This window comes from Myxocyprinus asiaticus, chromosome 37 (assembly GCF_019703515.2).
Source record: "Myxocyprinus asiaticus isolate MX2 ecotype Aquarium Trade chromosome 37, UBuf_Myxa_2, whole genome shotgun sequence".
NCBI lineage: Eukaryota > Metazoa > Chordata > Actinopteri > Cypriniformes > Catostomidae > Myxocyprinus > Myxocyprinus asiaticus.
Genome location: NC_059380.1, coordinates 33,053,522 through 33,065,584, shown reverse-complemented (window position 1 = coordinate 33,065,584; position 12,063 = coordinate 33,053,522). Strand labels below are relative to the sequence as shown.

The following is a 12,063-nucleotide window of genomic DNA, read 5'->3' as shown; positions in this document are numbered from 1 at the left end:
TTTTATTTATTTATTTATTTTTAAGAACGTATGTGCTTTATTCTTGGTCACAATTGTAATCGCTGGGAACATACTTAGACAATTTTTGCTCAGTTGTTCAGTTGGACCCAATAGAGAATGGCGAACAACAAAGTAACACACACACATATACAGTATATATATATATATATATATATATATATATATATATATATATATATATATATATATATATATATATATATATATGCGCATTTACTACCAAGCAATTATGTGGAAAAAGGGAATAATAAGAATATAAAGAAAAAGAATAACTGCATGTTTCTTTTTATTTTTCTAATTTGTTTTACTTCTTGTAACAATACTTTGAATTCTGCAATTTTATAATAGGAGTCAATCAGTCACCTATTCAAAAATGAGGCTCTATGTATTCACTCCGGTCACAATTGTGACCACTTAGGCTACTATACATTTTTACTTGTCCTGTGAGCATGATTTATATGAGGCAGAAGCAATCTTATTAATACATCATTAATATACCCTTTAAACATTTTATGTACAAAATATTGTAGTTTTATGTGCATTATGAAGTTTTGACACAGACATCATCTTTCAGAGGAGCACAGTGGAACTAAACGGCTCTGGTCATGTAACTGTTTGCATCACACATGTAAAATGGTCACATGAAATAAAGACAGTCTGCACTTTCATTTATAATGAACAACTCTGTGTAAAATATATCAACAAATCTTTTTAGACCCTTTACATTTTAAAATACATTTTGGTCACAATTTTAAAAGTAAAATTATTTTGTGAATTTGTGTTTTTTCTATGATAAAAATGTGATCTATGAAAAAATAATGCCTGACATGTATAATATTGTAGCAGATGCATTGCATGTACAAAACAAATTTAATATGCATATATTGTACGCAAATATCATAAGCAAACACAACTGGAGATGCTTTACATTTGTATGTTAAGAAAAGTTGGTATTGTTAAATTGTTAAAAACAGCAATCTGTCTGCATATTGGTTCAATAAACATGACATTATTTGGAGCTATTTAGATTGCTCCACTGTGTTTGCCATCTGTGTGCATTGATATTAACTCCTCTTCATCATAATGTAGAAAAGACTCATACTACAAAATCCCTCCTGATCGCTCCCAGAGATTTTTCCAAGCATTCCACACCGGGACAACACTCTCTGTTTCAGTCAGTCTGAATAGCCTCCTCGTTTGCGCGCCCGTCTCTCATGCTGCAGACGCGAGTTCGAAGCCTGTTATGAGTGGGTGGCGCAAAACCGGTTACGTAGACTGAAGTACTATGCTCTTATCACCTTAAAAAAAAAAAAAAAAAGAAGACACACGTAATCATTTCCAGTAGATGAATGTATTAAAGTTATGTCACTGCATGTCTTATGACGCTTACATCAAAGAGAATAACACTTAATTCCTATATCTCTCTGAGAAAGAATAAAATATGCAAACTGAAATACATTTTTTGCAAGTTTTTTTTTTTTTTTTTTAACTTTAAGCATGCCTTTTATCTTAACACCCCATGCCATGTATTAACATGCAAAAGCATTTAACCCCAAATACAAGAATGTGTTTCTGCTTACAGGCTGAGTCAAAGGGAGATGTTTGTTTGAGTGTATGGTGTACAAACGGTCATGGACAAACTAAACCTAAGGCACATAAACTGTAATTGCATCGTAATTGCATTGCTTATTAAATGTTTCAAAGTAAAAACCTGTTTGCGAGATGCTGCAAAACTGGAAATTATTGTTCCATACCAAAAACTCAGGTCACAATAGTGATTTTCAAAGAAGTCCCTCAAGGGAATTTGCAACATTAAAAAACATCTAATATCTTGCCCAGTGCGCTCATATTCTGACCTTTGATATGTTAACAAATAAAATATGTTGGCCATAGGAAACTTCCACTTCGTATAGAGCATGAAAAACCTTTCTATGGTCATGAGTAGCTGCATAGATAGATAGATAGACAGACAGACAGACAGACAGATAGATAGATAGATAGATAGATAGATAGGGGCGGCGCTCCAAGGTGAATTCCCGCCCATGGGCGTGCCATATGCAAACTAGGGGCATTGCATCCACCTGCCAAGTTGTTACAGCAGCAGTTAAAGACGAACGAGTGAATGAATGCCAAACAGCGCTTCTCTCTTGAGCTATTCAAACAGCTTGCGACTGCGCTGAAGCTGTGCACGGAGTTGTCAGCTGGCTTGTCCTTTAACGCTTCTTAGCTCAAGGGCAAACGGGATTTTATTAAACTATACCAGATGAACACTATTTTCAAGAAGAACACCGCGCTTAGGTGTTCACAAAGATAAGGACTATACCTCCGTCTCTCCGTAAGACCTCTGACATAAACACAAGAACTCAGAGATATTTTACTGGATTCACTGTGTTGAGTTGAACTCAGCGTACTTTTTGGACAGTTTGGACCAGTCAGGTAAACATGACATGCACCCCCCTGATAGAAGTGTGTGTATTATTAGATGACTCCTACTTTATTATGGGACACATCTAAACGTCCAGATTTTATTCTTAAACGTTTCTAAACTATTTTATTTCTAAATATTTCAAATAGTTAATATTTTGACCTGCAAAATAACAGCTAATGTTGGGTATAAGCATACAGGTTTTTTTTTTTTTTTTTTTTTTCCTTCTTCTCGATCTATGGTGATGCTATATATATAATTTATTGTACATGTAACATTTACAGTATATCTAAGATTGCTGCTTATTGTTTGCTATCAATGTTGGCTAGATAATGAGTAAAAATAACGCGCGCTCCAGCACGCGCTCTGAAGTTGCGTGAATTATATACACACGCTCTCACAATATCACAGTATATGCTCCAATGAAGAGCCTTTTAAATATTAAGGGTTTTCACGTATCCCTGCTTTGCAGTCCAAAATGGATTCACTCTAACTGACTAAATGTAAATGTAACCGTGGCATACTGGCATAACAGTTACAATATTTGAGATCTTCTGTAGTCAGAGTAGTTTATGTACAGGTGCATCTCAATAAATTAGAATGTCGTGGAAAAGTTCATTTATTTCAGTAATTCAACTCAAATTGTGAAACTCGTGTATTAAATAAATTCAATGCACACAGACTGAAGTAGTTTAAGTCTTTGGTTCTTTTAATTGTGATGATTTTGGCTCACATTTAACAAAAACCCACCAATTCACTATCTCAACAAATTAGAATACATCATAAGACCAATAAAAAAAACATTTTTAGTGAATTGTTGGCCTTCTGGAAAGTATGTTCATTTATTGTATATGTACTCAATACTTGGTAGGGGCTCCTTTTGCTTTAATTACTGCCTCAATTCGGCGTGGCATGGAGGTGATCAGTTTGTGGCACTGCTGAGGTGGTATGGAAGCCCAGGTTTCTTTGACAGTGGCCTTCAGCTCATCTGCATTTTTTGGTCTCTTGTTTCTCATTTTCCTCTTGACAATACCCCATAGATTCTCTATGGGGTTCAGGTCTGGTGAGTTTGCTGGCCAGTCAAGCACACCAACACCATGGTCATTTAACCAACTTTTGGTGCTTTTGGCAGTGTGGGCAGGTGCCAAATCCTGCTGGAAAATGAAATCAGCATCTTTCAGCAGAAGGAAGCCTGAAGTGCTCCAAAATTTCTTGGTAAACGGGTGCAGTGACTTTGGTTTTCAAAAAACACAATGGACCAACACCAGCAGATGACATTGCACCCCAAATCATCACAGACTGTGGAAACTTAACACTGGACTTCAAGCAACTTGGGCTATGAGCTTCTCCACCCTTCCTCCAGACTCTAGGACCTTGGTTTCCAAATGAAATACAAAACTTGCTCTCATCTGAAAAGAGGACTTTGGACCACTGGGCAACAGTCCAGTTCTTCTTCTCCTTAGCCCAGGTAAGACGCCTCTGACATTGTCTGTGGTTCAGGAGTGGCTTAACAAGAGGAATACGACAACTGTAGCCAAATTCCTTGACATGTCTGTGTGTGGTGGCTCTTGATGCCTTGACCCCAGCCTCAGTACATTCCTTGTGAAGTTCACCCACATTCTTGAATCGATTTTGCTTGACAATCGAAAGGCTGCGGTTCTCTCGGTTGGTTGTGCATCTTTTTCTTCCACACTTTTTCCTTCCACTCAACTTTCTGTTAACATGCTTGGATACAGCACTCTGTGAACAGCCAATTGGCAATTAATGTTTGTGGCTTACCCTCCTTGTGAAGGGTGTCAATGATTGTCTTCTGGACAACTGTCAGATCAGCAGTCTTCCCCATGATTGTGTAGCCTAGTGAACCAAACTGAGAGACCATTTTGAAGGCTCAGGAAACCTTTGCAGGTGTTTTGAGTTGATTAGCTGATTGGCATGTCACCATATTCTAATTTTTTGAGATAGTGAATTGGTGGGTTTTTGTTAAATGTGAGCCAAAATCATCACAATTAAAAGAACCAAAGACTTAAACTACTTCAGTCTGTGTGCATTGAATTTATTTAATACACGAGTTTCACAATTTGAGTTGAATTACTGAAATAAATGAACTTTTCCACGACATTCTAATTTATTGAGATGCACCTGTATCTCTTACGGGTGGCAGGTAGACAATATATAAGAACAAGCATGGCAAACACTAACTGTAGCACAAAATATCACACATTTAAGATTAAACAATGGCAATAAATGTAGATATGGTGTATATGTTGATATTGCGATATTGTTGATAAAATGCATAAGAGAGCAGAAAACAAGATTAGAATAAAAAGAAGCAGCATAAAAATAAGTGAGATCATTCAACCTGTTGATCAGTCACCAGACCTTATGAATGTTGGCAACTTGCAACATGTTCTGCTGAGTTTACAAGCCAAGCAGGACTTTGAGTTTTAAGTCTCTGTATTTGCCCAGATTGGCATGTACAAAAGACACAAGATAGTATATGCTAAAGCTTAATGCCAGTAGGCTACTTAAGGAAAACAATAAATAAAGTTAATTCATCTTATTGGCATTAATGCTGATTATTTGCATATACCCTTAATGTTCCCTTAACTTTGTTTCAACAAAAAAAAAAAAAAAAAAAAAAAAAAAAAAAAAAGAAACCTGTAATGGTATATAAACAGCTTCTGTATAAATGTAATGTAATAATATACTGTATTTAAATGGGGTTTAATGAATGCGTTACATTAGAATTGATTAATGTGGTTGATTCATAATTAATAGATTATTATAGGTTAAAATGCAAAAGGTGATAGTCTGTTTATTAAAGTTAAGAATTTTGTGCAAATATATTTTGCAAGTCTGTTCCTTCTAAGAAACTGTCATCCCTTGGCAGCTGTATTTTGTAAAAACAAATGAATAAACCACAAAGCTAAAAGAATATAATTTAAATGCAACAACCTTTATGCTTCTCTCTATCCTAATATTTCACCTTGCTGCTCCTCTACTGGACCACAACAGCATCTGTCAAGCAAAGTGGCTTAACTTAAAATTTTTATTTAAAGCAGTACAATTTATGGTTAATGTATAGATTTGTATAAAGTACAACCAGTCTCTAAAAGTAAGTGTTAGTGTGTGAGACTGTTTGCATATGTCTCACTGCTCTTGTGTTCATATGATTGTTGTTTAATTTCACTGGCTTGTGTGAGGTAAAGAGGCAGAGAATTTAGATAAACAGCAGGACAGTTAACAAATTGCCTGCAAATAGTTGAGGTTTAAACAGCTGCTTCCACTCATAAATGCTCCATGGCCAGGCAGTTTTTTTTTTCGTTTTTTTTCCTTCAAACAAAAAGTTTATTATTATTATTATTATTTTAACAGTGCTTTGGAAATGTGAACATTAATTGAAATATTTGACAACAGAATTAGGGCTTTAAGGCTACATGTCATGTTACCATCATACATGTGTGCAGTCCTTCTATGAGTGGCAGCCTTTTACCTTTCCATCTGAAAGAGATGGAGTATATGGCAGGATGGGGTTTGTCAATGTCTTCCCATAGGGAATATCCCTTTGCTGTATGTTTCAAACAAATGTAACCAAAACCCTATTTTTTGGGTGAAGTGTTTACTGCACAGGGCCTCCTTAGATTCTTTTATTGAACCAGGAACCCCAAGAGGTAGAACATATGGAAGTGTCTAAATTTTTTTTTAAATGTCAACCCCTATGACTCTATTTATTCTGTGTAACACAAAAGGAGATATTTTGCAGAATGTCCACAATGCTCTGTTTCATAATGGGAACTGTGGCTGTCAAGCTCCAAAAATGTATAGAAAAGAAAAAAGTTTTGTATGAGGAACTGACTGAAATTTTAACTGAATTTGTTAAAAATATTTGTAGATTATATGAAATGGAGAGTAAATGGGGAGATTTTCTGAAGAATCTAAGTCTCTGGAATACATATGCAAAGCCTTGTCACCCATATGACATTGGCAGTTGTTTTGATACTAGGCAAACGTGCAGTCAGTAACCACAAGATACACATATTTTTTTTATTGTATTTGTGCCATCTGTTTGTACCATGCATTGTCTGTTTTCTTTTTCAGCAACCTCTGCAGTTGTGTCTTTTGGACTTCAACGGATGCATCATGCTGTTGGACAGTCTTTGTGCTGTCCAGATTCTACTGGCCCTATCTGTTGTGACATTAGGTTCGGACAGCGAACCCCAAAATGCACCCCGTGTCTTCTTGTCCTTTAAAGGTAGGAGAGCATATCTCTTTGGCTTTTTTGACCTGCTTCTGGTTTTCATTCAGGAATTGCTGTTCCATTTGTGTGGCCTGCGGTTTGGTGGAACCGTGTGAACATTCTGGAATATAATTTTCTCTTGAACTACCTTCTGGTTTTCATGACTGAATTTGATGAGCTGATAAATGGCAGAGCGTGGGTGACAACTCGTCGAAAATTTGCAGCATAGACAGATTCTCACGTCTAACCACAAACCAAATGAGTGGAAGCCGTCCGTGCGTTTCTAACTGGTTTCCCATCAAACATCTTGGATTTTCTCAACCAGCTGTGTCCACTTTCATTCTGTGTCAGAGTAATTAAAAACACAAACTAGGAGTTGAAATAACAATCATTCCGAAACTTCAACTTGGGTAAGATTAAAATTTACAGAAAGCCGAACATGCCGTCTCAATTATTTCGGTAGTATGTTTTTCTACAATAATCGAGAGCAGACACAAAACAGGAGATTTCAGTGATGAAACGATTGTACAGTAGATGAGTCTACTGTTTCTGCACAGGGTGTGAACTTGACAAAAGTTCCCCCAGTTAATTATTCAGAATTCACCCTTTACTCTTAAAACCTAAAGTTCCAAAAAGGGCTTTACAGCCATGCGAGAACCTTTATCAAACAGCTACTTCTGGTCAACTTATTTCATTGGACAAGTGGCATGTTCCATGAGTGCTCATTTTTCTTATAGCAATGCTGAAATGTTTCAATGTTTGGATAACTCCGCATTTCTGTGTGCTCTACTTAGAATTTAAGCGCTTGGTCTTGTTTTGGACATTTTTCCCTTGGCTATGCAAAAATAAACAAAGTAGCTCAACACAATGTGTCTGAAATGCTAGTTTCTTAATACTAACTTATAGTTAATAAAACTGTTGTAGGGTGAATTCAGGTAAATTGGACCACATTTTTGATACTGGGATGACAATTGTCTAAAAGTTGACCAATTTTCCTGAATTCACCCTAAATGAGCATTCTCACACTTGCTACTGTGCATCAAGTAGAAAACCTTTGCCATCATGTACTGTAGGGCTGCACGATTATGACAAATCATAATCGCAGATTATTTTCTTTGATATTGTAATTTTGATTATTAGTTTCGATTAATAGAATTTACTTTTTTATTTGGGGCAGCTGCATGCCATATTATTTATGCATTAAAACAAGCCGAGAACTGTGTTCCTGAATTGTATTGTTATTTAATTGCATGAAAAACGAAGTGTTATTCACATTTTGAATAAATTATACACTGTATAATTTAGATAGTGAGCAGCATTATTGATATGCCTTTAGACTAATTTAAACACCTCTGATTTGCCTTTGCATTCATGCACACAACGGCCCAAAAAATATGTTGACGGAATTTTTTCTGTAATTGATTCTTTTCATGATTATACAATTGCAACATCTGTAATTGTAATCTTGACTATTTTTTCGATTATTTGTGCAGCCTTAATGTACTGTATGTTTCAAAGAACTCCGTGTGGCTTTTACTGTTCCTCTTTTAACAGATGATACCTAGAACCAATCTGATCTGAAGAAACTTTAATGGAACATCAATAACTTTTTTTTTTTTTATTTTATTTTATTTTTTTTTCAAGAATCATATTGTGAACTCAAGGCCCCTATACAGTGACAAATGGTTATTCATAGGAAATGGGTTCTTGTTGAACCTTGGGCGCTTCAAAGACCATTACAGAACCTTTATTTTTAAAAGTGTTTGATAAACCAGGTTGCGTTTGGTGCTTTAAGAACATCTTGTAGAGTTAAATTGTATAGATCAGCCATGCATGTCGGCATTCCCCAAGTCTACACTGCTGGAGATCAGGGCTACGATTAGCTGTTTGAGAGCAGGGACCAGGCAATTCCCCTGTTTGACAAGCTCTCCATTTCCCAGACCAAAATGCACTTGTGGACTTAATTACGAAGGCCGTTATTCAGGGCTTTTTCCGTTTTAATCAAGACGGATTTAACACTCCACTGAGCATGTTTGTAGATCCAGTCATTTTTGAAGGATTTCAAATATTGGTGTCTTAGGAATCACCTCAGTTTCTTGATGCTGTGCTGTGCTAGAACCCCGCCCAATGTGTCTGGATTCTGTACACCCTGTGCATTGCTTGCAGTGTTTGACTTGCAAACTACGTGATGTCTAAATACATATAGTGGTGTTCAAAGTCTGAGTTCACTTGTGAAAATCCTTCTCTTTTGTACTTTTCTAATGTAGTATTTCTTATTATAAATGATCTGCATAATAATTTGAGTGAAAAGTTGAATTGAAAAAGGATCATGAATTTTCTCGTAATTTGTTTGTCCTCTTTTTGCTTTAATGAAAGTATGCACTTAAGCTGGCAAGTTTGTGCAAAACCTGGTTATCCCAGCATGATTTGAGCAAGATTCCCTTATAAGCAAGGAAGTCTGACCTTTTGTACAAAGGAATTAAAATGGCCAGTGTTACAAATTTGCTTATTTGATTAGTGATCTAGAAATAGTGCAGAATCTTCAATATTTCATATTTATTTTTGGTCATTATGTGTCTTTGTTTAACATTTTTAAATATTTTAAAACTTTTGTTTATTTCCAGGTTTAAATTAGATTTAGAATCCCAGATTTTCAATGTGACGATCCGACATTTGAACCCCATTGTACATGAACAGCACATATAGCATTTAACGACACTGCAAAAAATAATTTTCTTACTGAATAATTTTGTCTTTGTCAAATTAAAAATATCTAAACATCCTTAAAGCAAGATACATTAACTCAAGAAGCAAAGAAACATAAGACATTTTGTCTTTTTTACAGCGAAATCTAGCAAAATTATTATCGTTTACGCTTAACAAGAAAAAAACTATTTGTCATTGGGGTAAGAAAAAAAAACTTGATTCAAAGTGAAAACAAGTTAATTTTTCTTACCCAATATTTTTTTTTATTATTATTTTTTTTTTTATTGTTATGCTTAAAAGCATAAATCCTGCCAAATTTTTTTTAGATTTCTCTGAAAACAAGACTTAATATCTTATGCCAATCTGCTTCAAGTAATTTTTTCTTGTTTTAAGGATGTTTTGATTTTTTCTTTTTTTTTTTTTTTTTTAACTGGAAAAATATGCATTTCTATTAGCCGAATCTATGGTTAAGGGTGAAAGGTTCAAGGATTCATTTCTTTTCTTTGTTTTCTTCCAAGGCTGATGCATTGCTTACTCGCATATTTCAGTGCTCTGTGAGTTGGACGCAGCAGTTTTCCAATTTTGCAGCCACAGAGCACTTGAGCCAACCTCACATTTAGCCCTTTTAATTGGGTTTGGAGAGTGACTGCAAACCTCATCATAAGACAGCACCTGCCATCCACCCAAACTGCAGGGCTACTGTTTTCACCTTATAACGCCTCACAGCACACACAGGAATGTACTAATTATCATCAAACCCCATGCCCATTTTCAGACTTCTAAATCTCTCTCCTCATTGAGTTTGGTCCTCAACCTTCCTGTGATAATTGAAACTTTTCTAAAACTTTCCTTCTTCCAAATAGTCCTGCAGCTAAGCTTTTAACATCTAAAACCCGGCCCGTCTGTGTTCAACTTGTAAGCCGATTGACATTAGATAGCTTGCTTTTCCACTTTACAGTGTTATTACCCTCAGAAACTCTGTGACAGAAGGATACCAAGCCAAACTGAGCTCTTCTGAAGGTCATAAAACTGATATTTTACCTCTGTAACTGGAGGTTCACATCTGACTACCTACAATCCCTGTCCAAATCGATTTGCTCCGTTGACCGACTTTAGAGGTTAGAAGTTGTGACATCTCGCATGAGTGGAGCTCACTTTTCTAGTAAAGCAGTTCCACCCCTCTTGGAGAGTATATAAAAAACATCTTAATTTTTCTTTGATCTTTGCAACTTTCTTCCCCTTGCGTTGTACTTCGTCAAGGTCATTCCATAGGGAAAACCCTCCCCTGATGCCAATGTTGAGGGCTTCTAAACCAAAGGCAGATGTGGTAAATTTTCCATATCAGTTTTTGGAGAAACCCAATCCTGTATGGTCTGGTGTAAAAATGGATTATCATGGTGAAGAGGATGACACTGATTCAGTGACAATCAATCAAATCTGTTGTTGGGTGATTGCATCCACACGACCAAACATCCATTTTCATCCATTGTATTGTATGCATGAGTTAATTTTAAAGCAAGTGAGGGTTTGAAGTGAGCCATCGGGGAAGAAATGAGAGCCATTCAATGTAAATTTAAACTGTTTGAATGTGTAATTAATGCCACCCTTTGCACGACTTGCAAAGGTGAGTTGTCAGATTGAAAGGTGAACCAGCATGCACAATTGATTTAGAGCCACAGGAGTCTCAGTTGCCTGCCTGCCAGCCACCCTCCAGGGGGTTTTGACACCATCCCCTCCCCCCCACCAGAATGTTTAGACTGGTATTGGCTTAACTTGCCCCCTTCATGCTGATCTGAGGTCAATATTTCTGCTTTCCTAAGATTACCAGGATTGAGATTAGTGTAAATCAGTCTGGGTCAGGACAGGGTTAAAAGGAAGACCTGAAGTATACCTGAAACATTCAAGTTGGATGCCTGTGCTTACAGATGAATTTGTGGGCTGCAACTGTGAGCCTGCACTGTTGTGATGCAAAACCAAAGCTCAAAGATGACTTTATGGCCATCTAAGCTTTTAATGATATGAATGCACGTGAAAAACTCTGTGTTCCAGTTTAGGCCTGGGTGAATGTTATTCTGTAGAAGACATTTCTTCCTTGGTTCTGAATGTGATTTAACTCATTTCGGCTCAGAATCATTGAGCACGTTTACATGCATGTTCTTACACCAACTGTGCTTAGTATGCAGATAACCCGTGTGTTCATGTAAATGCATTAAACGCCATTCCTTTATCATGTTAAAGAATACCAATTTTGAATACCTGAAGAATTAAGAATTAATTATTTGATACAATGGGAAATCAAGCAAATTCCAAAAAAAGTGTATAAATTATCCATTTGTCTCCTTTATCCTGTAAGCACTTTTATAACGATAAAGGAGTTTAGATACATATACAGATTCTAGTTTTATGCCATAGACCATAATGCTGATTGTGGAAAAAAAAACTAGTTAATTTTAAATATAATTTTAAAAAGAGATTAAAAAATAAATAAATAATAATAAAAAAACAAACACATGCATACAACATAAAAGAATAAAATAACTTTAAGATCTATGCATTTCAATTTCATAACAAAATTCAGTCATATTGAATTGAGTAGGCCTAATCTTTAATAAAATAAAAACACTAAATATTTTAAGTTGTTAATTTTGATAAACAATACACAATTCAATTTGAT

The 12,063-nt window shown here is 35.8% G+C and overlaps 1 protein-coding gene across 1 annotated transcript in view; it reads left to right on the top strand.

Moving 5' to 3' along the window:
• Nucleotides 1–3,329: 3,329 nt before the first annotated feature.
• The window catches only part of LOC127428312 (semaphorin-3F-like), a 161,528-nt gene continuing 152,794 nt past the window's right edge, over nt 3,330–12,063 (top strand). Inside the window, exons 1-2 of the mRNA XM_051676611.1 lie at nt 3,330–3,914; nt 6,545–6,698. Coding sequence (XP_051532571.1) covers nt 6,587–6,698 — 112 coding nt within the window. The 5' untranslated portion in view covers nt 3,330–3,914; nt 6,545–6,586. The remainder of the gene's footprint in view (nt 3,915–6,544; nt 6,699–12,063) is intronic.